The sequence below is a fragment of the Brachionichthys hirsutus genome, chromosome 16 (genome assembly GCF_040956055.1).
Source record: "Brachionichthys hirsutus isolate HB-005 chromosome 16, CSIRO-AGI_Bhir_v1, whole genome shotgun sequence".
Classification (NCBI taxonomy): domain Eukaryota; kingdom Metazoa; phylum Chordata; class Actinopteri; order Lophiiformes; family Brachionichthyidae; genus Brachionichthys; species Brachionichthys hirsutus.
In genome coordinates this window covers 9425625-9452524 of record NC_090912.1, presented here as the reverse complement: position 1 = coordinate 9452524, position 26900 = coordinate 9425625, and the positions used below count along the sequence as shown (strand labels likewise).

At 45.0% G+C, this 26900-nt stretch overlaps 2 protein-coding genes across 2 annotated transcripts; one reads left to right on the top strand and one right to left on the bottom strand.

Moving 5' to 3' along the window:
• Positions 1 to 88: 88 nt before the first annotated feature.
• dnm2a (dynamin 2a) lies at positions 89 to 19412 on the top strand. Its single transcript, XM_068750103.1, has 22 exons — positions 89 to 249; positions 5481 to 5554; positions 5740 to 5889; positions 6612 to 6815; positions 7141 to 7239; positions 7317 to 7477; positions 7562 to 7704; positions 8243 to 8378; positions 8487 to 8554; positions 9193 to 9331; positions 11091 to 11177; positions 11319 to 11389; positions 12094 to 12147; positions 12343 to 12394; positions 13259 to 13270; positions 15484 to 15594; positions 17393 to 17502; positions 17603 to 17714; positions 17859 to 18023; positions 18513 to 18733; positions 18828 to 19085; positions 19340 to 19412. The coding sequence occupies exons 1-22, from the start codon at positions 89 to 91 to the stop codon at positions 19410 to 19412; spliced, it is 2661 nt and encodes an 886-aa protein (XP_068606204.1).
• A 3572-nt stretch (positions 19413 to 22984) lies between these two features.
• Positions 22985 to 26302, bottom strand: tmed1a (transmembrane p24 trafficking protein 1a). Its single transcript, XM_068750285.1, has 4 exons — positions 26132 to 26302; positions 24253 to 24350; positions 23282 to 23462; positions 22985 to 23197 (listed from the first exon to the last, which is right to left on the bottom strand). The coding sequence occupies exons 1-4, from the start codon at positions 26300 to 26302 to the stop codon at positions 22985 to 22987; spliced, it is 663 nt and encodes a 220-aa protein (XP_068606386.1).
• Positions 26303 to 26900: the final 598 nt, after the last annotated feature.

Sequence of the window (26900 nt, the reverse complement as noted above, 5' to 3'; positions counted from 1 at the left end):
GCTAAGCTAACGTTCCCTACAGAGTGTAGTTAGCGCGACTAGCGTTAGCCTGTGGTCTGCGTAAAGAGCTCTCCGAATAAACGAAGCCATGGGGAACCGGGGAATGGAAGACCTCATTCCCCTGATCAATAAGCTCCAGGACGCTTTCAGCTCCATTGGACAGAGCTGCAATCTCGACCTTCCTCAGATCGCCGTGGTCGGTGGACAGAGCGCCGGGAAAAGCTCCGTCCTGGAAAATTTTGTCGGCAGGTGAGCGACTTCGGCTAATTGAATAGACTACTGCTCACAGTTTGTATATTTTCCTTAATTGTGTGGTTAATGTTCACCAAATGTCTTTTTAATAGCAGAGCAGAGTAGCTGCCGTCAACGCTCCCTCTAAGGCGCGCTCGTGCGTAATTACGCACAGCTGATACGGAAAATCTACGTCGCGCACAAAAAAATAGAATCCATCCTAAATTGAAAATAACATAAACACGTAAACGTTAATTCTGTGCTATTTTCCACTGAGTCAGGGAGTGACCGGTGGCTGGCTGCTCCGGCTCAGGATGAGATTCGCATGTTTTTACGCATCTAATAGACGCCATTGTAATCGGGTTAGCACACACGTCCTTTGCTTGTTGATTTTATCTGTTTTTTTATTGTGTACTTGTATTGTGTAGGAAAAAAGTTTCAGTTTTGATCGCTTAATACTGTTTGTATTTCCACGACGCTCCCAGAATGCCCTGCAGTGTTTGTATTGATCAGCAATTGTGTTCTGTCGCCTACAGCTGTTGGTAATTATGGGAGTGTGAGTACTCTGTTGGAGCCAATCATCTTGGATATATCGATTTTTGCAGTGCTCTTTACTTTTATCACTTTTTACCTCAAAGCAGCCTTGCAATTTGCCTAAAAAAACATTTGTAGCGGACACAACTTCCCTTACTGCCTTGCTCTTTTATAACTCTTCCTGGCAGCATGTGAGAGAGACACGAATGAATAAACGTAATCTCTGACCTTTCTCTTTAATTTGAAGATCATACCAGGGCGCTTGTTAACCAGCCAGTCCTGTTCTGACATCAGCAGTCAGTGAGATCACCCTGCAGATAAACGAGCTCACTCTAAAGAAGCATGTTTAGCAGGTTTCCACCCCATGGAGAAAAAAAAAAAACAGTGTGTGTCTGGCCACACCCACACAGAAATTTCACCATCACACGCAGACGCACGCAAGAGAAGAGGAAGCAAATTGACTATTGAGCTTGCATGTATACCAGCCTTTGGTTGTAAACACACTGACGAGGGAGAGCGTGTCGTAATCTTTCACAGGCAAGAACGCCAGCTACAACTCTGCCATATTTATTCATTGGTGAAGGACTTTGCGCTATGAGTGCACTTGACACAACTGTAATTAACACAAGACATTTTATGGTGGCCTCCGGTTCCACTGGGTTTGAGGGCTGTCCACTTTCTGCCTGTTACCAGGATACACAAGCACGCTGCGAATTTGCCCCAGCACTTTGCATGTTTGGTATAGCATGCACGTTGGAGGCGAGTCCCTTTATGGTTTGACAAGGCTAGTCTAAAAATTAGTTGTTGCTGTGTAAGTGAATTGTATGCAAGTGTCTTAAAGGCCCATATAGAGTAGGATAAGACAAACTCATAGGAAGGAGACCATCCTTCAGTCTGGGAGGTGCTGCTGCTATATATTACCATATGAACAGGCATGCTGATGCTAGGATGACTCATTGTTGATCTAAGGGCAAATTGTGAAAAGATCAGGAGTAGGGTTGGGCATTGCCTCGGTTTTAACAATTGTTTCCGGTTCCACACACACAAAAGGCAATGCGTCTATCCTGGAAGCTGGCGACGCTTCAGGGGTGTACTCCCCCCGCCTCTCGCCCGCAGTTAGCTGGGATAGGCTTCAGTAACAGCCGTGACCTGCAAGGTGAATGAAGAAAATCAACGAGTTCTTCCGGTTTCAGTTCTGCCATACAGTCATGTTCCCCATTTGGAACTGGGGTTTGATGCCAAAGCCCACTCAGAAGTAGCAATGTGTAATCAATATGTGGAAAACCATTTGTGTTTCGCGTTGTAGGATAATTGATATGTGATGAAAATGCACTGAAACCCTGAACAAAAGGGTAGTTTTGCTGTCAGTAATAGTCGGTGGCCTTAGTGAGTTTAGGTTTGGTTTGGTTTGCGTTCGGAAGGCCATTGGTTCATCCCCTGCCCTAGGCATGAAAAGAATCCATATTTGTCAAGGACAACAGAAATGGAGTCCCTTCGTGCAGCAAAGAGACAGATTCAGATCTTAAACTGTAAGAACCAGACACTGAACATGGCTGCTTCACTTGTTAAATCTTTGACTGATTTGCACATATGATAAAGTCACAAAGCTTATGCCACTAATTGAGCAATAAGACGCATGCATGTTGGGACGGTCCAGACCAGTTGACTTATTTTCCTTGGAAAATATTATTTTAATTTAATTTATTTATTTTCCATTTCCTTCCTAGGACTAGAAGGAAAATCAGTCTTCACAGAATCTTACAAAATGGTGAAAATGTTGCCAAATTATTTTTATCTTATATTTTGAATATTTTACTGTGTTGTTGATGGTGTAATGCATACTTTTAAACTGGATCGTAATTATTCTAATTAAGGATCCAGACCCATGTCCTCATTTGTTTATCTTTGTCTCAGCGAGGAGTAAAGACTTCATATCTAGTACTGCAAGCTGGCCAGGGTGGAGGTTGCTATCGGATCTGTGGCGTGTAGAGTTCTCCTCGTTTCTGTGTGGGTTCTCTGCACCTAGGCGAATTGGTCGCTCCATATTTTCTGTTGGTGTGTGTGAGTTAGTGGTTGTCTGTGTGGCCCCGCGATGCGCCGGTGACACATCTCGCCTGTAACTGGGATCGGCTCCAGCAACACCCGTGATCCGCGAAGCAAATAAGCGGCGGTAGACGAGATGATTGCAATTGCTGTCTACAAGAAGATGGATGGCTGGGTGGGTCAGCCGTTCATAAGCTTTACTGGGCTGTAATGAAACTTGTATCGTATCTCCTTGATAAGGAATTGGCTGTGCTGGTCCCTTAAAATGTGATATTTTCAACATTTAACCCTTCCTGATTAGTGTCGGCGTTGCTGCCATCTCTGTTTGCAGCAGACGTGCTTCTCCACTGGCGTCCCGTTGACACAGCGATTGGGTTTTCCCCACTAAGCTGCTGGATTCTGGTGCTTCTTGCTCCCCACAGCGACAGACTGCTGTGTGGGAACTGACATAGCCATAATTATATGTTCAAAGCCACACCAGAGACTTACGGAACAAGTCTCTTCCAACCGTAAACACATTTTGCTTAGAATGGCCTCTTGTGAACATGTTCACTGACCTCAAGAGTGTCGCACGCTGGTTTTTATGTGAAAGGGATCTTTCACCTTTATTCCTAATTAGTTTTCAGATACAGCCGATCGATCCTCGGCGCTTGGCCTATTTGAGAAATAGAGAGGCCGATGGGAGCTGGCTCACCCGTTCTGCTCCTGCCCCACTCTCTTTTCCTTTCTCTTGTGATGGAGGGAAGGCGGCTCGCAAGCTGATGCTTGGCCATCCATAATGGATGACACTATCCACAGTCTGTTCAACTTCGTCTATCATTTACGTTGCGTGAATAATGCAATGTTGGTCTCCCGCTTTTTGTTTTTAACGATTAAAAACATTGCCTGGGTCAGTTTGTTTTATGTCTTCTCAAATCAGCATTTTAAGCAAATTATTCTCGTGTGTGTGTTTTAAGCATTATTGGATCTCAAATTTATCTTTTTCAATCGTGGCCACTTGTTGGAGCAAATTAGGTGATTACTTCTTAATGAGATATCAATACATCAGCTGTTTCTTTAAGGGGACATTCTTGCTTTAACTTTAAGTAGCATCTTGGTGCCATTTCCTGCAACCAGCCCGTTGGGTTTATCGTTCCCCCCGGCCTATAGTCACACTTTTGACTCCAACTCCCTCCCCCTCTATTCTATCCTGCCACGGATGTGAACAAATGCCTGCTCCACATTATGTGCATGACAGTGCGTGACATTTTTGCTGATGTAAGAAACTTCCAGAGCGTTCTCCACTGTTCTCCCCACAAGGCTACAGTGTCTGAAGAGGCGACCGTATCCAGCGTGGCAGCTGCGCTCTTTTCTGCCGTGTGGTGGATGACACGTTTCTACAAGTTAAGTCAGCTGGCATGCTGAGCGCCACCATCATCCCCTCGGGCTTGTATTTCTGACAGAGGAGGGAGAGGATGTGGGTTAGGGACGCGCTCAGCTCGGCAATGATTGTTCCCTGACTGGGAATGTGGATTGCCATCAGATGTAGTGTGTTTACAGTCCAACAGAAGAGGTCCTCAGAATTTATCTGGAGTAGGTTGGTGATTCTCTTCCAAGGGTTGACGTAGCGACTTTGGCCATATGGTTAGAAATTCCTCAAGTTTCCTGTCGCGTAAAGACCAGCAAACAAGGCGACTGAGACTGAACTCATTGTGTCTGATTAGCTGTTATCTCCATAATGCATAGAACATTGCACCGCTGACATATGATGGTTTGCTCATTTCATTGTGCAAGTTGAAATTCTAGTGCGTGTGCACGGAGCACAATGTCAATAGAAGGCAGCTGCGGATCACCCTGAAGCAGTCATCAGCCAAACTTGTCTTATTTGCCCTTTTAATATGTGCTAAATTGAGCCTCTAAATGCTCGATTACAGAAAAAAACATGATGAAATAAAGATGTCCTGGTCTTAAACTGGATACAGACAACAGTTTTTCATTCGCTGTCAGCATGTTGCACTTCCGTTTTGTGTCTTTTATTTCACTGACATGTTGGCAGATGGCCTCCAGACTATTGATTCAATGCTCACTTTAACAAATACACTAAAACGCAATGTATTTTGAGTTAGTCCAAATGCAGGGCTGAAATTGTTACTCGCTACTTTCCCCTGAATTTTGACTAAAGATAGAGATATTACATTGACATGTGTCATTTGAGTGTAGGCCATCCAGTTGTACCACGGTAAAATCTCCATGTCTCTTTGAAGTCATTCTGTCATCCGCTTCGGAGCAGCACAGGAAAATGTGCAGACGACGGTTTCATAGCGTTCTGTTTAGTTCCTCATAAAGAGCTTGTTCAGATCCGTGAATTAAAAGAACTAAAGGAATATTATCGATTCTATTGAATACATCCCCCCCCACATAACAAACAAGAGTAGCTTCCCCATATAAAAGCAGCAGTGGATAAGCATGAAATGAGCTGGTGATGACAGAAAATGGCTTTGATTTGTTTTGAGTCGAGGTGAAGGCATGAAATGTCCATGCTCATCGATTTACCAGAGACTAAGCTGCATGGAAATTGACATTGAGTGTCATTCGTCTCCGTCTGTCTCCATCTAAGCCTTCATCCTTCTGACTGCCTTGATTTGAATTCTTTTTACGGCCAACAAATGTGATATTTATTTCTAACTTCTCAGGGACTTCCTTCCACGTGGATCAGGCATCGTCACCCGGAGACCTCTCATTTTGCAGCTGGTCAACAATAAAGCAGGTGAGAACATCATTCCTGTGCTCAGCGCCCCCCCCCCCCCCCCCATTGCAGCTGTCCATTCTCCTCCCTGTCACATTCATCTCTCTGCTGAAATGTATATTCTCCTTTCTATCTCCCTGCTCTCTTTCCATGTGAATCCGTTCCCCTTGACCCTCCTCTTGTGTATGTCCATTCTCCCTGTGCAGAATATGCCGAATTTCTCCACTGCAAAGGGAAGAAGTTTGTGGATTTTGAAGAAGTCCGTGCAGAAATTGAGTCGGAGACTGACAGGATAACCGGCTCCAACAAAGGAATCTCTACGATCCCAATTAATCTAAGGGTTTACTCCCCACATGGTAACGGACATCGATACAGTGAAACACACACTGACTTTTGTGAAAGAAATGTCTATGTTTATGGAGATGTGTGTGTGTGTGTGTGTGTGTGTGTGTGTGTTCATAGATAGATAGGTGGTGTAATTAAGTCATACAAGCTACTGGCTAAATCCCTCTTTTTTTTTAAAATGAGATTTATTGTTGTTTTTTTGGCTTCTCACCATTTATTTCATTCAGTAACTTTAGCAAATTAACATCTATGCAATAAAAGTCAGTATCTCTGTTCTTAGGATGTTAAAGTGAATTTGACTTGGATCTTCGGTAGCAAATGAGACGAAAGCATCCCTTACCACCACAGACTTTATTTGCATGATGATTTAGATGTTTCAATTAAAAGGATGGAAGTAAAAATAACAAAACTGTGTTTGGCTTCTGAAAAAGCGTGCATTATTATTATGCCATGAACAGACTTGAATGTCTTTTCTCGACACAGTCTTTACCCTTTCGTTTAAAATGGTCCTAATTTAGTTAAGTATCGAACATTTGTCTCTCACATCAATCAACAGCAGGTTTGCCATTCAAAAGATGTTTGAAGTTAATGAGTCAAATTAAATGAGCCACCGTAGCCTTTGTTAGAATGAAATGGGATCATATGAGAGCATTACTTCAACAGTTGATTTGGCTCTTTCTTCAATGCAACTATGCTCGGTCCTCAAATCCCGACCTCTTTTCCCATGACTCAGTGCTGAACCTGACCTTGATCGACCTTCCGGGAATGACTAAAGTGGCCGTCGGAGACCAACCTCAGGACATCGAGCACCAAATCAGGGACATGCTGTTGCAGTTCATCACTAAGGAGAGCTGTCTCATCCTGGCTGTCACGCCTGCCAATACCGACCTGGCCAATTCGGATGCTCTGAAAATCGCCAAGGAGGTTGACCCGCAGGGTGAGGGCGTAGCCTTACAGCAGTTCAGAAGTCCAATAGCAGGCCTACGAACGCGATTAAACACCGTTTGTTATTACGCTAGCCATAAAAGTCTAATGAGCCACAGATTCTGATGTTATTCATTAACCCTCATTCAATCTGCTGCTGCTGTTAGCGCAGTGTTTCGGTCAGCCAAATCGGTTTGGTGGTTTAACAGAGGACAGTTTAGGGACACTTGCATAACGGTACTGAGCGTCACCCCTATCCTGTTATTCTGCAAGATAAGGAAATAAGGTGGTTTGTATGTAATGAAGGAATCTGACTTGCTCTTCCTGCTTTTGTGCAGGTATGCGTACCATCGGTGTTATAACGAAGCTGGACCTCATGGATGAAGGTACCGATGCAAAGGACATCCTGGAAAACAAACTGCTGCCGCTGCGCAGAGGTGAGGATCGCACGCTCAAACACGCCGCTCGATGTTTGGCTCCAGACTGACAGTTTTTTTTTTTTATTTGTGTGGAGGCTATATTGGCGTCGTGAACCGCAGCCAGAAAGATATCGACGGGAAGAAGGACATTCGTGCTGCTCTGGCTGCCGAGAGGAAGTTCTTCCTCTCCCATCCTGGCTACAGACATATAGCAGAGCGAATGGGCACACCGCACCTACAGAAGACCCTCAACCAGGTCCGTCGGCCGTCGTGTGTTTAAATTTAAATGTATTCCTCTCTGCTATGTCGGTGAATCCCCGCTACCCGTGTCTGTTCGTAGCAACTGACCAACCACATCAGGGACACCCTGCCTGGTCTGCGCAATAAACTGCAGAGTCAGCTCCTCTCCCTGGAGAAGGAAGTGGAAGAATACAAGAACTTCCGTCCAGATGACCCAACACGCAAGACCAAGGCCTTGCTGCAGTGAGTGCACCTCAGTCTTGTGGTTTATAACCGTGCAGCATATCTGGGGTATTTATATGAGATAGCTGAGGGCGGTGACTCCATATCAGAGGCCCACAACACAGAACAAATGCATCTGAGAGCATTTTTTATATTATTCCTGATTAAATGTGTGCTGTTTTTGACCTATATTCAGGAGTGCACATAACCTTTTCAGCTGTTTGCGTTTATTTGTCGGTGGCGAAACACGGAAGAAGCTGCTCAATGTCTGTTGTTTTCTCGACATCTTGCACAACAGTATGTAACCCGGAAACCGCCTTATTTGTTTGACTAATTGTTGATCAGGAAGTTAGAGCAGATTCCTTTCTTTTAAAGCTATAAACTCTCAAAAACATCAATAGATTAAATGATATTTGCAGACATTCACAGATGTTGACGTTGGGATCCTCCTTCATGAGGGAACCAACTGTCGGAAAAAGACTTTCACCTGCAAAACAAAAATGCACTTTGTCTTTAAGTTGGCTTTGTTCTAATGTATGTTTTTGGGTTTTCTCTTCAGGATGGTTCAGCAGTTCGCTGTGGACTTTGAAAAATGCATTGAGGGCTCCGGGGACCAGGTCGACACCAATGAGTTGTCAGGCGGCGCCAAGATCAACCGCATCTTCCATGAACGTTTCCCTTTTGAACTGGTCAAGGTTAGTTTGCCACGAAGACGGGTTTGTTTGGCTTTCACTGATGGCTGGCCGTGGCCTGCGATACAGCCACCATTTAAAGTGTTCAGTTGCATTTCTCTCCTCCCTCAGATTGTGTTCGATGAGAAGGAACTCAGGCGGGAAATCAGCCACGCGATCAAAAACGTCCACGGTGTCAGGCAAGTGGAGCTAGCCCTACATTAGAAGTGAACACCAGAGCTCAACAGTCACATTTCTTCTGCTTTTGTGGTTCCTACTACTGTAAGATAATAGTACCGGTAGTCACGTATTCAGAAAAATGTGCTCATTGTTCTCCCACTCCTCATTCAGTGATCATGAGGGGTTGTGTTACTCGTGTCTGTGTCCACTGTGCTAGTTTTGCAGTGTGTGTGTTTGCCTCTCACGTGGTTGTGTGTTTAATTACCTTTCCTCGTGGACTTTATTTTCATTTCATTTTTTCATTTTATTCATATGCACAATAATAAACAAACAAAACATTACAAAGGCAAATAATAGTGCAGGAGAGGAAAAGAAGCCGAAAGGGCTTGTATAAATATCCTCCCCTCAATTTCAAATTAACTAAACAAAATCAATCAATATATATATAAAACAAAAAAAAGGAAGTTAAATGGAAGCAAATGAGAGCTTAATGTTCTGATTCTTTGGATTCTTTGTCTGTCCATAACCTCAGGTCCGTTCAATCGCCTCTTGTCTTTGTGTTCACCTAATCATCTGTCCAGCGGTCTTTTTATTGGCCTACGTGTCTGTTAATTGTCCCATCTGTCTGCCGTCCCTCTGTTTCTCTGTGCGTCTTCAGAACGGGGCTGTTCACTCCGGACATGGCGTTTGAGGTCATCGTGAAAAAGCAGATCGTTAAGTTGAAAACGCCCTGTCTGAAATGTATCGATCTGGTCATTCAGGAGCTCATCAGCACAGTCAGGCAGTGCACCAATAAGGTACTGCAGGTGTCCGTGGGCAACCACGGGTGAGGCAGAGGGTACGCTGGCACGGAGCATCATCTAGAAAAGTCTCCACAGACCAGTTAAATCCCTGCATTAAAAAAAACAAAAACAAAAAAGGAGCATTCTGTGCAGTTTGCCCTCGGCCCGACCCGGCCCGGTTAGCCCTGTGTGCAGGCAGTGCTGCCTTGTTGTGGGGTGTTGTAGAGATATCTCTGGCCTGTCCTGGACAAGCTGCAGGTCTCACAGCTCAGTAGATACAAGCAGCGAAACACGACGTGGTCCTGCGCTATAATTTGGCCTTCGGTTCGAGGTGGCATGTACTTCCATCTCAGCCATATTGATCTAATTTTATGGAATTAGCTAGTCAGGGAAGAGGATGTGGAAAAACTGCAGCTTGTCCTTCTGCTGGTTGATATTTGGGTCACCGACTATAAATGACTAACCAAACAAAGCCTTAATCTCGATTTATTTTTTTCTCCTTCCTGGCTGTCCTCTTGTTACTCTTTTCTTCGCTTCTCCTTGTCCATCTCTCTCTATTTCTCTCTCTCTCTCTCTCATCCCCCCTCTCCGCCACTGCAACAAAATGCATTCTAAAACCGCCACCTTTCAGAACGGGGCTCTTCACCCCTGACCTGGCTTTTGAGGCGATTGTGAAAAAGCAGATCCTCAAACTCAAAGAGCCGAGCCTCAAATGCGTGGACCTTGTGCTGTCCGAGCTCACCGCGCTCGTCATGAAGTGTGCCGTTCAGGTAACCGGGGACAAACCTGCCGGGATGCTGGCATTAAAAGAGAAGGGATTCCCTGTTTCATTTCAAAGCAGCTCCACCTCTGACCCTTGCCCCTCCACGCCATCGATGGTATTTGCCCCATCCCAACTCCCTTTCCATTTCTAAAAGACTTTATACCTTTCATGTTGAGCATTGGCTTCCAGATTACATAGAGATTTTAAGATCAACATCCTGCTAGCTAGCTTGTGTGCTCGCTTCCACGTGTGGTTTGGCATCAACATCAATTCATTCTTAAAGCATTTTCTCCACCTCCACCTTGGCTCCACAGACCCGACCTGATCTGTTCATGTAGGCAAAGCAGAGCCTTCCTGCCCCCCAGGACAGACGGACACGATTCCTCTGTCGCTGAAACAGAAGGAGGAGAAACGGCATTTAGTGGGAGATGATCTGAAGATGCGGTGGAAGCTAGACTTGTAAAGGTGTAAAAGCGCTTTACTGCGCTCTAGTGGACAGAAGGAGGCACTGCATACGTTCGGTTCCCCACTGAGCCAGCCCTTCTGTCTCGTCCCATTCTTCCACTGTCCCTTCTCATATAGTCTTGACTAATATTAATACCTCTAAACTCTACCATTAGCTAGAGGTGACCGTTTTGTCTGCATCACATTGTTTTATTTAAAATGCAAAATATTTGTTACAATTCTATAAAGTTGTTTAAGTTAAAGGCCAACCTACAGAATCACCATTGCTGATCCTGTCATTGATGAAGTCGTCTCTAGCTAATGCCTTGTTCCCTTTGCAGAATGTAATCACTGTATATTTAAAGTCTCCCTGTGTTTGTGTTTGTTTGAACATGTGTGGCATTGAAATGTCACTTGACTATCTCCCTTTTCTTTGTTCCGTATTTATTCTTACTTCTCTCTCCTGCTCTTCATTGATACTTATTGGTAGGTCTTACTAAGCTCAAGTAAACACGCACGTGTGTTCACCTCCGTGCAGTGCTGCAGTAATGTGCTTTTGTTTTTCAGCTCAATTCATATCCCAGGTTGAGGGAGGAGACCGAGAGGATCGTCACCACCCACGTCAGAGAGAGAGAAGGGAAGACGAAGGATGAGGTACGCTGCTCGGAGTGATCTGAGGTCAATGTTTTCTTTCTTCTTTACCGACGTGGAGAGTGTTATTATAAAAGACAGACATGAGTGGCCCCGTTCCGTTATTATGAGCGTTCAAATTGTGGTTTTCTGCTTTTAATGCAGGTCCTGCTTCTGATTGACATTGAACTGTCTTACATCAACACCAACCACGAGGACTTCATTGGCTTCGCCAAGTATGTATACGCCTCCCTTTCTTGTTCCTCGCTCAATTTACGGCCTTTTGGCGATGAGCCCGGTCTCGGCACAGATTCCGTGGTCCTCATGAATTGTGTGCTGCCTGCTGTCTGAGATGCACTTTTGATTCTGTGGGCGTACGAAGAAAAAAAAAGGGGGTTTAACACCCAACAATCGATACACCTGGAGTTCGGCTGCTGTTTCAGAAGATGGACTTGCTGTCACTTCGCTCCCACTGAATCAAAGGGTTGCTCATAATAAGCCTCGTGTTGTAAGCTGCAGTGCATCAGTGAAATGTTAGCATGCCAATTAGTGACCCGACCGCATCGGAGGTGGATCCAAGAACGACCAAGGTCACTCCCTCCTGCATGGGCAGTACTAAAATAATAGCATCATTGCTCAATGCATTGACTTACAGTTACTGTTATGCACTGTAAACTCACTCGGCCGTTTCAAAGCCCTCAGTGTTTTTGTTTTTGCTGTTTTCTATGCTGGTTGAGTTTATGGTTTCCCTAGCGTAGCATTTATGGCAGCATGCAGATGAGTTGGAGTTCCTGCCCTGGGTTTGGGTGCTACTGCTGGCCGAGTAACAAAGCGAGCCCCAGTGTGCGGCGGTTTAGCCTCTGCATGCCGAGTGGATTGCTGTAGTGTGTCCAGAGGTCAGCTTAGGGCTGCTTAACGGTTCTCATGACGTCATTTTCAGTCTTGACTACAGAAGGCTGGATGACGGTAGCCCCCCGGGGTACGGCAGCAACAGGTGGGCGAACAGAGAGGCTGTAGGGTTGTGTGTACGAGTATGTGTGTGTGATAACTTCCACCCAAATGATTTCCGACCCCCCCCCTTTCAACATGGTGTCGATGAAAGCTTGACTGTTCAGTTGAAGTCCGGCCTGTTTGTGCTTGATTTGGTGCCGTTGGTATTGACTTCCTTCTCTGTCCATCTTTATGACAGTGCCCAGCAGAGAAGCACCGCTGCTAACAAGAAGAGGGCCATACCCAACCAGGTACGTCTCGCTGCTCAGCCCCGGCCCGGGTTTAGTCTACCTTGACTGGTTCCTCCCATTACCGGTTGATTAATCAGCCGTGTGAATCAACAGAGATGAGCTATCTTGTAGCCTTGAATCTATTTTGATGCATCTAATGTAACAATACGCCCCCCCCCCCACACACTTCGTGTGTACTGACTGTACCCGGTCGCAGGCTTTCTTTTAATCCTGTATTAAACTGTGTACACAATGTCTGCACAATCGGGACTAATATCTAGACGATTCTGAATTTCATCTTGTTACCGGTAATGTTATCCTGAAAGCCATGTATGATATTCAGAGGTTGTAGCTTCAGTGAGGGGCATTGACCCCCCCCTCTTCCTGTTCTTCTGAACAAGCATTTGTTTCCATGGCTACTGTTAATTGTTGTTTGCATGTAACTTGTGCATGTTGTTCTACAGCAAAGCAACAAATAATTTCAGATTATTTTGTGTGTTTTGCTGCCTTCATAATAACTTGCCAGCATCTTTTGTGTCATAATTCAGAACGTGCATGGACTTTGCACCTCTCAACTGAGCAACAAGTACGACGTAACCAAATTGTGAAGTAATTCTAATTGCATGTAACTCTCTTGCTCTGTCTCTCCCTTTCTATCCCTCCCTCCTGCCTGCCTCTTTTTTCTTCCTTCAATCCTGTCATTTCCACCATTGCAACCTGTTTTCTCCAACCTTTTTCTTGATTTTTGACTCCACCTCTGTCCCTCCGTTCTCCACCCCCCCCTCCCCCCCCCCCCCCCCCCATCTTCTCATATGTTCATCTTTGCTTGCTTGCTTTCTTTCTCCCTGTTTGCATTAATTTCCCTCCCACTTCATATTACTGCAGGGTGAGATTCTGGTAAGTACCCCACAGATTTAAACCACACCCTGCCAGGGGGCAGCAGGGGTAGGCCGTGCAGAAGAACTGAGCCCGTAACACAGGTCAGCCAATATGGATAAGGTGGAAAAGGCAAAGCGCTATGAGGGAAGGGAAGCAGTTCCCGAGAACGCGCTTGAACGTTTGCTGTAACCGGTTGTTCTGCCTCTCTGCAGCTTGTTAGACTTGAAGAGGTCCATGAGGACTCGTCAAACTGATGTCAGTTACGATATTGGCACGCATTTATCCAGTAATTGGATAAATTAACAGTGTTATAAGTCTACTTGTAATTCTTGACTTCACTTTAAGACAGTAATTGTCTTTAATTGTGCACATCTGGGTCGTTACTAACATTTTATCTTATTTCAGAGGAGCTATTTTTTTTTACCTCTACAGAAGTACAACACTGCGTTTTAATCGATGCCTTTCCGCCGCTGACCGTGGACGGTGCCAGTTCTAATGTTCTCAGGTTTATACCTCTGCTGCTGCCTCGTGCTCGGGGGCTCAAAGGTTTGGCTTGTGAGAATCATCCTAAATGTCAATGGGGACGAAGAAATGAGCGATAAAATCAGCCACCATCAGATTTCTGCTTGTTTAACGATTTATTTGCTTTAACTTCTCTTGATTTTCAATCAGTGCATGTACTCTTCCTCTGAAAGTACATTTTATGTCCAATTTCACTTTATGATATACGTAAGTCACGCACACCTGTTTTCAGGTCTGGAATTCTTCTGTATTCAGAGCAGACACTGTGGTGACTGTGACTTTAGGATGTATTCCATTGATTCCAGTGTATAACTTTTCAGCCTCCTTTTTTTTTCCCATAACTTAATTTTCTAAATATGATTTAGCATGTTTCATTCTAGTCCATAGAAACATTTAAACCTCTCTCAGCAAAACAAAACCAAACTGCACGAACAAAAGCAACCCGTCTCTCATTGTTTGCTCTTTCTTTCAGTGTGCTTATGGTATTTGCCTCCCTCCTTTTCTTTTCATGTTTTCCGTGCCAAGGCCAGTTCGGCTCCTTTTTATAGTTTCCCCTCCCCTTTTTATATTGGTCTTTCTGTGGATGGAGAGGGAGTGCACTAGAGAGGGGCGTCAGTAGCAGAATTCGTATTGTATTTTTCCACCTTGCATGAGAGCACACTCTTCACAGATAGTTTCTCTTGTACTTGAAATGAAGCGTTTGGACACTTATAAATAAATAAAATTAAATATGGCCACAGCTTAAGAGTTCCAGACTGATCGTCCTCAACGATTCAACTCTGCCTACAGACTGATTTATTCCCACTCTCCGCTCCACGCCACTGTTTACATGTCGACCCTCCGTGAACTGGACTATATCAGCTCTCCTTTTGTCGTTGCTTTTTCACTTTCTTTTATACCGTTTTCAACTAATTTTGCTCCATCTTTGAAGTAACAAGGTATTTATATGCTGATTGTTGCTTTCCATTTACAAGCATGTAGGCTAGCTTTGACTAACCCTCTGACACTAACATACCGCCGCCGACCTTTAATCTTTGACTGTGTTGGGGGGGGGGGGGGGGCTGGCAGGCTTCGGACACCCCCCTCATCCTGTTTTGTGATTTAACGGTCTGTGTTCTGTCAAGTGAAAATGATAACGGGTTTACATGCCCTATCGGTGTTTTCAGCTGAAATGCTTTTGTGCACTTTTAGCTCTATCCACACACAGTTTGCATCGCCGTTCTGCCGTTAGTCCATCTTTGGTGTGACCCATCCTTAAGAAACAGATAAGACTCAGACACAGTTAAATTTCAAGATAGAATGATAAAAACATTTTCAGTGAACCAGCAGGTAAGATTTTATTATTGCGACCTTGAGGGTGATTTTCAACATTTATGCTCGGGAAGTGTTAGAAAGAATATATATTGTAGTAATTATGATAATAATTAAAGTAGGGGGAAGTATTAAAGTGTACAATACAGTATTAATATTTAAATGCATAAATGAACTGCAGAACAAAGGAAACACGGTGAGATAACAAACCAGTGATTAGTTCTTCATGTTTGAGTCCTCCTGTTAAAAACATCATCTATCCTAATTCTATTTTGAAATTATGAGGATGAGAGTCCCGAGGTTTTTCCCCCCTTGGCAGAGAAATCTGATTGACAGAGTTTTTCTACACCTTTCCCGCCACCCTCCTCTCTTCTCCACGTCTTTTACTCTCCGTTCAGGTGATCAGGAAAGGCTGGCTAACCCTCAACATTAGCATCATGAAAGGAGGCTCCAAGGAGTACTGGTTTGTCCTGACTGCCGAGTCCCTGTCCTGGTACAAAGATGAGGAGGTGGGTGGAATTTCTGTTCCTTGGACACGTAGCGGTTGGGGCCGGAGCCACAGGAATACCGTTAAGCCGCAGATCCTGATTTTGGCCCCGTTGATCAACTGGAGAGTCTTTGTTGTCTCTCATGGGGATGCGAGTGTGTGCGTCCCGGCCCAGCCTAACCAATGTGCAGACTACTGTTCAGCTGTAGCCTCATGAACAGGTAGTCTGAACACTGGGCAGACGGGGGGGTGAGGGGAGGAACCCGAGGTCGTTGCATCGACAGGTCGCTCACCTAGGACATTAGGACAGAGGACACGTAGAGTAAACATTACCGTGACGAAATCGACTCGCATACGTGGAAAGGACGAGGACACGAGGAGCCAAAATGTTGAGAAGCTACAATAACGCATTAAAGATTTATTAGCTTTGATAGCAATAAAAGTTCCTTTTATTGTGTTGCGTCACACAAATAACTCGACATGGTTTGAGTTCATGCCGTCAAGGGTAAAGAACGCCGTAGTATATATGAGGAAGTCAAACAGCCGACGGCTGGTTTATGTGATACAAAATTAAATGCTCCTGTTTCACTTTGACTTCAGACGAGGCTAGTTTAGCTACATTTAAATCCTAAGCGTGTTAAATACATTAATAGAATTAATTGCCTCACTCACCGCTCGATCTTCCTCACAAGGCCTCGGTCTGATCCTTTCCTTTGGTTAAGTAAAATGAGTCCTGAATGATGCGGCTTCCTTCATTGCTGAAGTTAAACTCCAGTCCGTTCCCCTCAGCGTTCCCAAACACCAACTGGAAACGGTGAAGTTTCCACTTCTGTTGGCTTTTTTTTTTTTTTTTTTTGCAACGAGTCAAAGCGAAATGGAAAGAAACGGCGTGAGAGGGAGGACGGTGGAGGCAAAATGACGTGGCAGGCGGGCTGAAATGTTCCAGCCGGGATCTGACTTTGGAATTTGCAGGAAATCGTACTGGGTTACGGGGGCCGGAGTGGTGGGGGTGTGTTTGTGTGTAGATGCAACAAGCACTAGAGTCCTCTCTTGTGTGGCTGTTTGTCATAGTTGTGCACATGCATGGAGTCAAACGCTCTTAAATTGCACGATATCTCTGTTCGGTTATATCAGAATCATGTTAGTGTGTGTTGGGGGGGGGGGGGGGGGGCATTGTGCGAGACTGAATGATGAAACTATTGGGGCTGCGCCGCGCTCTGTTAACGCACGTGTAAATGCTTCCAGATGTCTCTGCTCAACAGTGAAAGCTGGCACCCCATCCCCCCAGCGCTCCCTCACGCGCCACATTTTCTTCCTCTTCTCTTCCTCCTCCTCCCACTCATCGTGCACGTCTCCGTCTTGCGAGCGTGGTGGCGGTCCACGCCGAGGAAATGCATTCCATCGTGTTTGCTCGAAGTAGCAGGCTTAGAAAGAGGAGAAGGAAAACATCATTTTAAATATTAGTATAAAATAAACCGGGGGGGGGGGGGCTTGTGTTCCTCCCTCTGCAGGAGATAATTTTCTCTTATCCCAGCTGAGATGAAGCGGCACGTCAGTGAGCGAATAAAACAACGGGTTAATATAAAATTAAGAGCGATCGATAGGAGGAAGTAAACGACACAATGTTGAAATTAAATTCAACGTTGCTGGAGGAGGATATCGATCAGGCTCCGCCTGTGCCCGTGGCTTGAATAATAGCCGGATAGTTCCGCTGAGCGTCTTCCATATTAGGAATGTGGCTACATCTTGCTCTGCGTTCACACGTCATATACCGGTACACATAATGTTGACTGTAAAAGCACATTTTCCCCTCTTTTCAGGAGAAAGAGAAGAAGTACATGCTGCCTCTGGATAACCTGAAGATCCGAGACGTGGAGAAAGGCTTCATGTCCACGAAGCACGTCTTTGGAATCTTCAATACTGAGCAGAGGTCAGGTTTCTGCTGTTCAGAGACGGGCAGATGTAGCTGTACCCTCGCGTTCGAACATGCACAAATATTCTTTCTTTGCTCTTTTTATTTCTGTGTACAGGAACGTCTATAAGGATCTTCGCCAAATCGAATTGGCCTGTGATTCTCAAGACGATGTGGACAGCTGGAAAGCGTCCTTCCTCAGGGCGGGAGTTTACCCTGAAAAGGACCAGGTACGCGGACGGGATTGTGGCGTCCACAAAAGCTAGAAATGAATCGATATTCATGCGCATCGTGCACCTCGGAATGACATCACGTCATCATCACATGTTCTGTAATAATGAAGTGTGAAAAAACTTCACGTGTGTGTGTTTTAGGCAGAGAATGAAGAGGCTGCCCCCCCAGACACATTCTCCATGGACCCCCAGTTGGAGCGGCAGGTGGAGACCATCCGCAACCTGGTGGACTCTTACATCGGCATCATCAACAAATCCATCAGAGACCTCATGCCCAAGACCATCATGCATCTGATGATCAACAACGTGAGCAGAATCGCAATCTGATTGTCTGAGAGGAATCGAGGGGCCACAACATTTCTATTTGATGGGTCACATTTAACATTTTTTATCAGCCTTATCAAAGCACCCGATCAACCTGGCATGTTGCGTGAGCTCAGATAAACTGCTATTTAATTACATGTAAAGGTCTGATCTCTGGAGGCGAGGTCGTAAACGTGAGGACTGCTATTAACACAATTTATGATGCCCACTAACGGCACCATGTCTACTGCCCTTTATGAGGTTTCATTATTCTAGTGAGCTCACTTGATTGCTTCCTGAAACCAAGCAGCTACACACACAAACGCGACCGGCACGCATTCACTGTGGTCCACCGAGCGCTTTTATTCTGGTCGTTAAATAATCCCACTTTTCCTAGTCCTGTTATCTCTTTATCCCAACAATTTATGCACTTGACACGTGGCCCCTGCGGTAGGTCTTCAGTGTTTTTCAATCGTCTTCACGCCCATCCAGGCGAAGGATTTCATCCACTCGGAGCTGCTGGCCTACCTCTACTCCTCCGGGGACCAGAACAGTCTGATGGAGGAGTCGGCCGACCAGGCCCAGCGCAGAGACGAAATGCTCCGCATGTATCACGCCCTGAAAGAGTCTCTGCAGATTATTGGCGACATCAGCGCTAACACCACCTCCACCCCCGTGCCGCCGCCTGTGAACAACACCTGGATCCCAGACAGGTGATGAATGATGACCAGTGTTTAGATGCACAGTCAGCATTTCAACGGGACCCGTGAGCTTATTTTATTTACATTCATCCCATCCTTCTTGCAGCCCAACCCCTCAGCGCAGACCGCCGCCTGTAGCTGTCGCGCCCCCCAACCGTCCGCCGGCTGCTCGGGGCCCAACACCGGGACCACCACCCATGAACCCTTCCCCTCCCTTTGGCACTCCGCTCAACCCCTCTCCTGCGTTCGGCGCTCCTCCAATCCCGTCTCGCCCCGGCCCACCAGTCAACAGCAGCCTGGATCCCTTCAGCGCACCCCCACAGATCCCCTCCCGGCCAGCCCGCGTCCCGCCCGGTGTCCCTAGGTACAACTACCGCTCATGATGTGTCTGTTCTACGTTGGTGATATTTGGTCGCTCGCGTCAGCATCCTGTCTGTCAAGTGTCGCAGGCGTTGCTCGCCGTTTCGCCCTTTCGCCCGTTTTCCACGCTGTTCATTATTCCTTCCCGTTTCTCCTCTGCCTCTGTTGTTCCCTTCGCTCCCTCTCCGTCGGGTTCTTTCGGTTTCTCCGCTGCGTCACATCTGACTCCTTGTTCTGTATCTCCTCTCCTCTTTGCAGCCGAAGACCCCCTGGTGCTCCTTCTCACCGGCCCACCATTATCCGCCCTGCTGAGCCCTCCCTTCTAGACTAGACTTGTGGCCAAGCCCACCTAAATGTGTTTGCAGGTGGGGGGGGGGGGGGGGGGGCGGTGACGGGGGCTTGAGGGAAGGGGCTGACTGTGTGTCATCCAGCCTTATTAGTGTCTCTTCATGCATTGTAATAAGCTGCTAATTCCATCATTATCAGTGCACATGGATGAGAGAAAAGCCCATAACCACTTCAATATTACAGCTGCGGCAACTCGTGTAATAGAAAAAAACTGCAGCCAATCTACAGGATGCATCCATCTCCCATCCGACGGGTCGGACGCATCCCATTCAGTTCAAGAGCTTTTATACTTTTCTTTCTTTTTTTTTTTTTTTTTGCAATAACTGGTTTATTTTCTCCAACAAGGTTCCCGGCAGAAGCTCATGAGATAACTTCAGTGTCTTGCTTCCCTCTCCCCTCCCTCCACCCGTTTTAGATTGGGCCACCCACCCCACCAGACTCAATCCGACTGTAGAACCCTTAACCTGGTGTTAATGTCTTCCTGGGTTTTCATTTTCTAACTGATTTCATACTGATTATTACTGATGTTGTTTCACTGATGTTGATTTGCATTTTTTTTTTCCTTGTGTTATTTTACTTGGGTGATGTTCTTCTTAATGACCATCATAAATTTAGCTTTAAAAATAAAATCATTACCGCTTCAAGAAGCAAAGCATGAAAATAATCGGTGGGGGGGTAGGATTGCATGTGACTGGTAGAGTAGCTTCAGCCCCCTTTCTGTGACTGCTCTGTTGAGGGTTAAACGATGTCTGCAGGTTGAGTCGAATCGAAGCACTTCGTCCGTTATCTAAACACTATGCAGGAAAACCCTGGAGGACGAGACTGACTGGTCATTGATTGGCTGATTCACATTGAGGAGGGGGGGGGGGGGGTGTTCCCTCTCAGAAAGGATAACGTGGTGATTTGGTGTTGGCTGTGTCCGAGTTGAAAGACGGTATTAAACGTTTAGCGGTTGGCGTGTTTTACGAGGATTGCCTTTTATTATTCCTAACAGATTAGCTTCCATGCATTACAAGTATCCTTGTGTGTGTGTATATATATATATATATATATATATATTAAAACTGGCATACATGGGGGGGCTAGCACTTGTATATCATTTTATTGTAGGGTTTCTGACAAAAACATGTTATTAAATATAATCAAATCCCAACATGTAATAAAGGAAGGACTAGAATCGATATCTACAGATTAAAGATGGATGGCGAGAACATGAGATTGATAATCTCCTGATACATTATTTATAACTGGGGCATTCCTTATTTCATTTGATGTTTTTGTGTGCAATCATAACAGCTCTGTACAGCCGAGCTCCCCAGACTCTCAGCTACAGGGATTAGCTGTTAAACGTGCACGTGTGTCAGGAGGAAGTCGGATTTGGGATTATTTGATATGTTTAGATTTCATTTTTGAAGATATTTTGATTCTGAAACATCTGATCAGGCTTTTTGGGCAGCACCGGTCAAGCAGGAAGTGATGTTGGGCCACTGTTGGTTTCCTGTCTTTGGTTTGATCAGTAGCGGTGGTGGGAAATGTAGTTTATCAAAGCATGCTCTGTCTGGAGACGCTGTTTAGAATCGGCTCTAATCTCAAAATGGAGCTTTACTAAAGTGATCTAAGAGGGGAAAACTAAGAATTTAAAATAATCCCAAATGATAGGCTCTCAAGGCGGAGTGTGATATTTCTCATGTGGATTTCTGCAGGTCTGGCTTTCAGTGACGGCACCAGAAGTAAAATAAATCTAGAACAACTCTGAATCCACAATCAGAGGTTCTTTTAATATATTGGTTGAAACGATCCCGTGCCCGTCACCCAAGCCTGCCCTCGAGAAGCCCAGACTTTAAGTGTCGTTAGGTTTCGGCGCTACCGCCTTTCTGCCTAATGGATGTAACCCGCCTCCTTCCTCTTTCCATCCCCTTTCTGCCAGATCCGCTGGGAGGGGGTTGGAAACCAACCTGCAAAGATCTCTTTTCTTTTCTTTTTCTTTTTTTTTTTGCTCGTAAAACCTTGTTAAGTGCCTCTGTAGCAATTAAATGATCTGAATAAAAAACATGAACTGATTTAGAATGGAGAATAAATAAAGAGGCGTTGTGTACAATAAAAGGGCCTGTCTGTGGTGGTTGGTGTCTCCTTGTGTCCTGTGATCCGCTAACTCGGCCACCCTTCTTGTTTCTCTTTTCCTTTGCCCCCCCCGACTGAACCCGCGCAAGATGAAATGAGCCTGCAAATTCTGTCACCAGCGAGCCGCTGCAGGGTTTATTCTGAGAATGGATGTTTTCACCAGGTGTGAAAGGCTAAACAAAGAAACCCAATATTTTAAAAATGGAATAAATAGGAGCCTTTTGATGTGCCTGCTTTTTATTAGTTGGAGCATCTTAGAATTTAACCTTCCACTCGTCCCAACACATTTTGTGTCTCGCAACGATGAATTTAAGTTAATCAAAAGTGACTTTCCAATACTGCTCAACACGTGACGATCCTTCAGTCTAAAGGTGAAAACGGATCTATTTAAATGTATTATAATCTTGGTGGGTGGGGTTATTCTAATTATAACGGCACACATCCTGAATGCATAAGAAGATATTTCTCAGATTTCTAATCGCCAAGTTTCATGAATAAATGTTCTGGCTGATCACGTCCTCTGCTGAGCGTGAAGGATGACCTCCGACCTCCTGCTAGAGCTGCTGCGTAACGCATGTCAGGAGGTTAAGCGATGGAATTAATGCTGGCTGATTCTTCCTGAACAGGCGCCTGCCCCCCCGACGAAACCAGTGGTGACCTCGACCGGCTTGAAGTGGAAATGACTTCCATCTGCGACAGCAGGACTGCAGAAGGATATTTAGTTTGCACCCCCCAAACAAAACCAAGAAAGACTGACAGTAATAATTAGTTATTGAGGCCGTAAAGTAGATTCTATTATACGAGAAACCTGAGAAATATTTGAGCAGGGCCAAGTTAGAAGTCAAAATAATATGTTGCTTGTTTATTTCACCCATCTACAAAGGACCAAGTAAATATTTTTCTTTCATATTGGAGGGTGTCTGTGATGATAAAGACATTTGTAAGCAGTGAAGCAGAAAATGCAGACCGCTCAGGAATCTGAGCCGCCTCTAGAGGTTTCTGCATAACGCCTTTAACAAATTCATCCAAATGATGACGGGGGGGAATTCTGTTTCAGGGTAAAGATTTGGGTGTTTTCTGCCTCTTTAACCTCCAGAGGGAGAAATCCATCAGTTTATTTAGAGGGCGTGAGCAGCAATCGAAGTTTGGGGACGTTTTCAGTTTGTGTGGGCTGCGGGTTCAATCAAACATGGGATGGGTTGGTGTCGATGTAAAAATGCAGAATTGAAAATTCAATAAAACATTATTCCAGTGAGAGCGGCTGTGGTTTTCTAGCTTTTATGCAGGTCTCTACAATACATGCTGGAGTAGATTACATAACGTTCAGCTCAAACTTTAAAGCTGAAGCTTCCTGAAAAAGAGAAGAAATCCACACCTTTCCCTGTGCCCCCCCCCCCCCTCCTCAGAGTCCTACGCCACTGGTCGTAGTCCTCACTAGATCCGCTTGGTGTTATCAAAGAGTCTTCTCAGGGTGCAGATCTGAGTGGCAGCAACAGCGAGCAAGACGAGCAAATTGAGACAGGACCAGAAGGACACCCGCCACAGGTTGTCCTCCAGGAGGTAGCGGTCCCTTGCCTCAAAGGCCCGCAGCACCGTCTGGGTCTGGAGGCTCCTCTCCAGGCGTCGGTACACAGAGTCCAGTCTCACCTGGATGAAGGGCACAAAGGAGGAGGTGGAAGTGTGTGCAGGTGTATAATATCAGCTGCCTGGAGTGCATTTCTCCGCTCTCACCCTGAGGTCATCCAGTCTGTACTCCACCAAGCTCTCTGCCAGGGCCATGTCTTCCCACTCGTCTCCACCCGTCCTACTCTGACTATTGATGATCACTTCAAAGAACACCATCTTCTCTGACAGTTTACTGAAACTGTTGTCGAAACACAACCGGTAGTCTCCGCCCTCTGTGGGTTCCACCCTGCAAAAAGAAAACACACTTTATTATCTCATAAAGTTGTCCAAATGGAGCATCTCCTTTCCCTGCCTCACTATAATAACACTGCAGAGTGAGTTCAGTTGTATTGGTGCCTGCCCTGAAAAATGTAAGTAAAAGTTACTGCTTATTACATGTCGTTTGCTGAAAGCAGGAGGTAATAGAATTCCACACTTTTATAGGTGGTTATAGTGTTTTAATGGCTGTATATATAAATGGTACAAAAACATTATGGTGTCATGTATCAAAATAAGCACGTGGTACGGAAATTGTGAACATAAAAAAAAAAATGTTTGAAACCAAAGTGGTTTTGTAAAGTGGGACAATGGCTGTGAAAATAAAAATGTGTCGGTGTTGTTTTCACGCAACCTCACAAGTAAAGTGTGTCAACAGAAAAGCGCTGAACCGCAGAGACACACCCTACATCAGCAAATGGTGCTAATGGTGCTAACGGTGCTAATCATGATGATAGAATGAAGGAAGCGACTGATGAATATGGAGAAATGGTGGCAAACAAAATCTTATTATTATTATTATTTATCATGCAGAATGTCTTCATGTAAAGGAAGGAAGAGTTCAGACATATACGATATGTTGTATAATGTTTGAAATAAATACTACATTGACAAATTAATAAATAAACCGTGAAAATAAATGACGACATTTCATCTTGTAATTTGATGAACTTGCAGTGTGACATTTACAACAGACTGTGAACGCCAACATGGAAAGCAACAAAGGCAGATAGTGGTAGAAAGCATTTGGGCTGACCCACAAGTGAATGCCATCGGATCTCCTGGAATCAGAGACCAGCTGGGTTCCGCTGGGTGCGATGAGAACAAAGCCAACATCCAGACCCGACCCGGCGATCACCTGAAAGAGAACAGGACCCATATCACATCTCCACCCTCTCCACAGCCCCACCCTCCACACTAAAGGTTTACTGACACTCTGGTAAAGCAGGAACAATTTAGCTCACATGACATCCAACATATAAAAACTGGTGAGTTTGTGTGACGCCGGGAAAATCCACTTCCACTGTGTACGAAACGCTGCTGCCCCCTCATGTGAGGACAGAGCTCAACACACCACAGAAGTGCTGACAGGGATGCGTTGATGAAATCACGTCGAGCTACCTCTGGGGCTCATAAAATAACTCGGCCGAGGATCTTATGTTTTTGCAGGCATCTGTCTCTCCGTCCGTCCGTCCATCATCTATCTATCTATCTATCTATCTATCTATCTATCTGTCTGTCTGTCTGTCTGTCTGTCTGTCTGTCTGTCTGTCTGTCAAATTTGGGTGATGATCCAGAAGAGATCTTGGATTCTGGATCACTTTGGAATCTTCGTAAACATTGCAGTAATTGGAGCTTCAGAATTTGTTCCCCATTATCTCGGTTGTTTATTGGCAGATATTTATGGAACCGCTATCGTACCACCGAATTCTATCCGGATCGGATCCAGATTGTGGATGTTATCAATATTTTTCAAAAAAATGGGGGGTACACTTGTGTTTCATCCTACTGTGCATTTAATATTAGAGATAAAGATTTGTAACAAGCGTCGACTTATAGCTGAGTCGATTCCACATCGGAGCAGGTCAACGGATTTGTTGCATCCGCCGAGGAGGTTATGTGTTTTTGACGATGTTTATTTGTCTGTCTGTTTGTTTTTTGGCCTGTTAGCAAGATTATGGAAAAGCTGTGGATGGATCCTGATAAAAAGACACCTGAGATGGGTCTTGGTCTAATCAGGATCCCTGCCTGGATACAAAAAGTCTGGATTTTCCCATTTACTTATAATGGAGGCTTTTTCCAAAACATTCATATCACGTAAAAGATGCATTCAATTCACTCACCAAATATCACACTCAAGGGGGTCAAAAAAAGGTCAGGGAAAAAAATATGACATTTTAACATTGAAAACTCCATTTATTGATTCTAAATCAGCTAAATCACATCAACTCTGAGCTTGGCGAAGGTCTGCGCTCTCCGAGTGCTTTCCTATTTTGCTAATGTATACATAATATAGGCCTTTATTTCCTCCACATGATCATGAAATTGCAAAGCTGTCCTTAACCTTGCAGGAAGTTGTAGGTGTTGCCGTGACTACCATCATTTGAGTGAAGCGTTGAGAAGATTCAGCAGATAAGTGAATGACACCAGTGCGATCACACCTTCTCAGCCCGGCGGGCTTTGTGCTAAAGGTGCAGCTACGCTAATGTGCAGCTGCTAGAAGACGCAGCGGTGCAACGAACTGTGGTGTGTGTGTGTGTGTGTGTGATTATAAGAGGTGATGCAATGCAAAGGTCACAAAGGTCAAAGACACAAAACAAGAGACTTTATAAGAAATGTGCTACATGATAAATATATACACAAGTACTGCATATGTATGTAGAACTGGACTTCAGACACGCTTATGTTTCTACGGAAATATCATCGTAGTGTTTTTATGTGAGAGGTATTCCCCCCCCCCCCTTCAGCAGCAGTGATAGTGTACTTATCTACAAGACCAAAGTTCAATTACTGTTTTACTGTTCGCTTGTTCTTAGTCAGCTATTACTAAAAGGCGTTAACAAAGCTGCTCAGAATAACTCACTGGCACGGCTCCCATTAGAAAGGCAAGAGAGCGATAGCGAGAAATGCATCCTCTACCTGATATTCAACTTCCATGCTGTCGCTGCTAACGGCGGGTTGGTAGAAGCACTCTGTCCTGCCGGCAGGCAACAGAAACGTAAATTCCACGCGTTGGATTGGCCCAAAAGCCAACGTCGTTCCCACAGTCAGAACCAAACAAGCCAGTGTAGACATCGTCATCATCGTCATCGTCATCATCGGCCCTCGCTGGCAGTGCATAGTCCATTTATTCCACTTTTGCTGACTTTGACCTGCCGTCATCAATATCTTACATGCACAAAAAAAAAAAGTAGTATCACTCCAAATAGTGAGCTACAGTCTGATGAAGGACGAATAACCTCAAAGGTTCCTCGATTAAAGCCGAGGAAGTGGAGACAACGTCCATCAGCCTGGACCGCAGCCAGATGACGACTGGGACAGGGGACAAGGTGCAACCTGCCCTCCCTGTGTAGTGTTGTCCCCTGAACGTGTCCAATGACGACACGGAGCCTCACTGCAGTTAGTAAATACAGATTTAGATTTCTCTTTCTCACACTTTTTTTCTGGAGCAAAGTTTTTTTTTTTTTTTTTTTTTACGTCGTCCTCTATTCTGCAGGGAAGCTTTCGCCTGTTTGCATGTATTTGTACCACTATGCTGGACTCCTACTTGAGTTTGGCTACAATATTTTATTTTATTTTATTTGCATATGAGACAGGAGCTTTGCTCTATCCCATGTAGCAAAGTTCAAAGTTGAATATTCAACAAACAACAAAGTGGCTGAGATTTGAATCAAATTCCTTTTTGGTC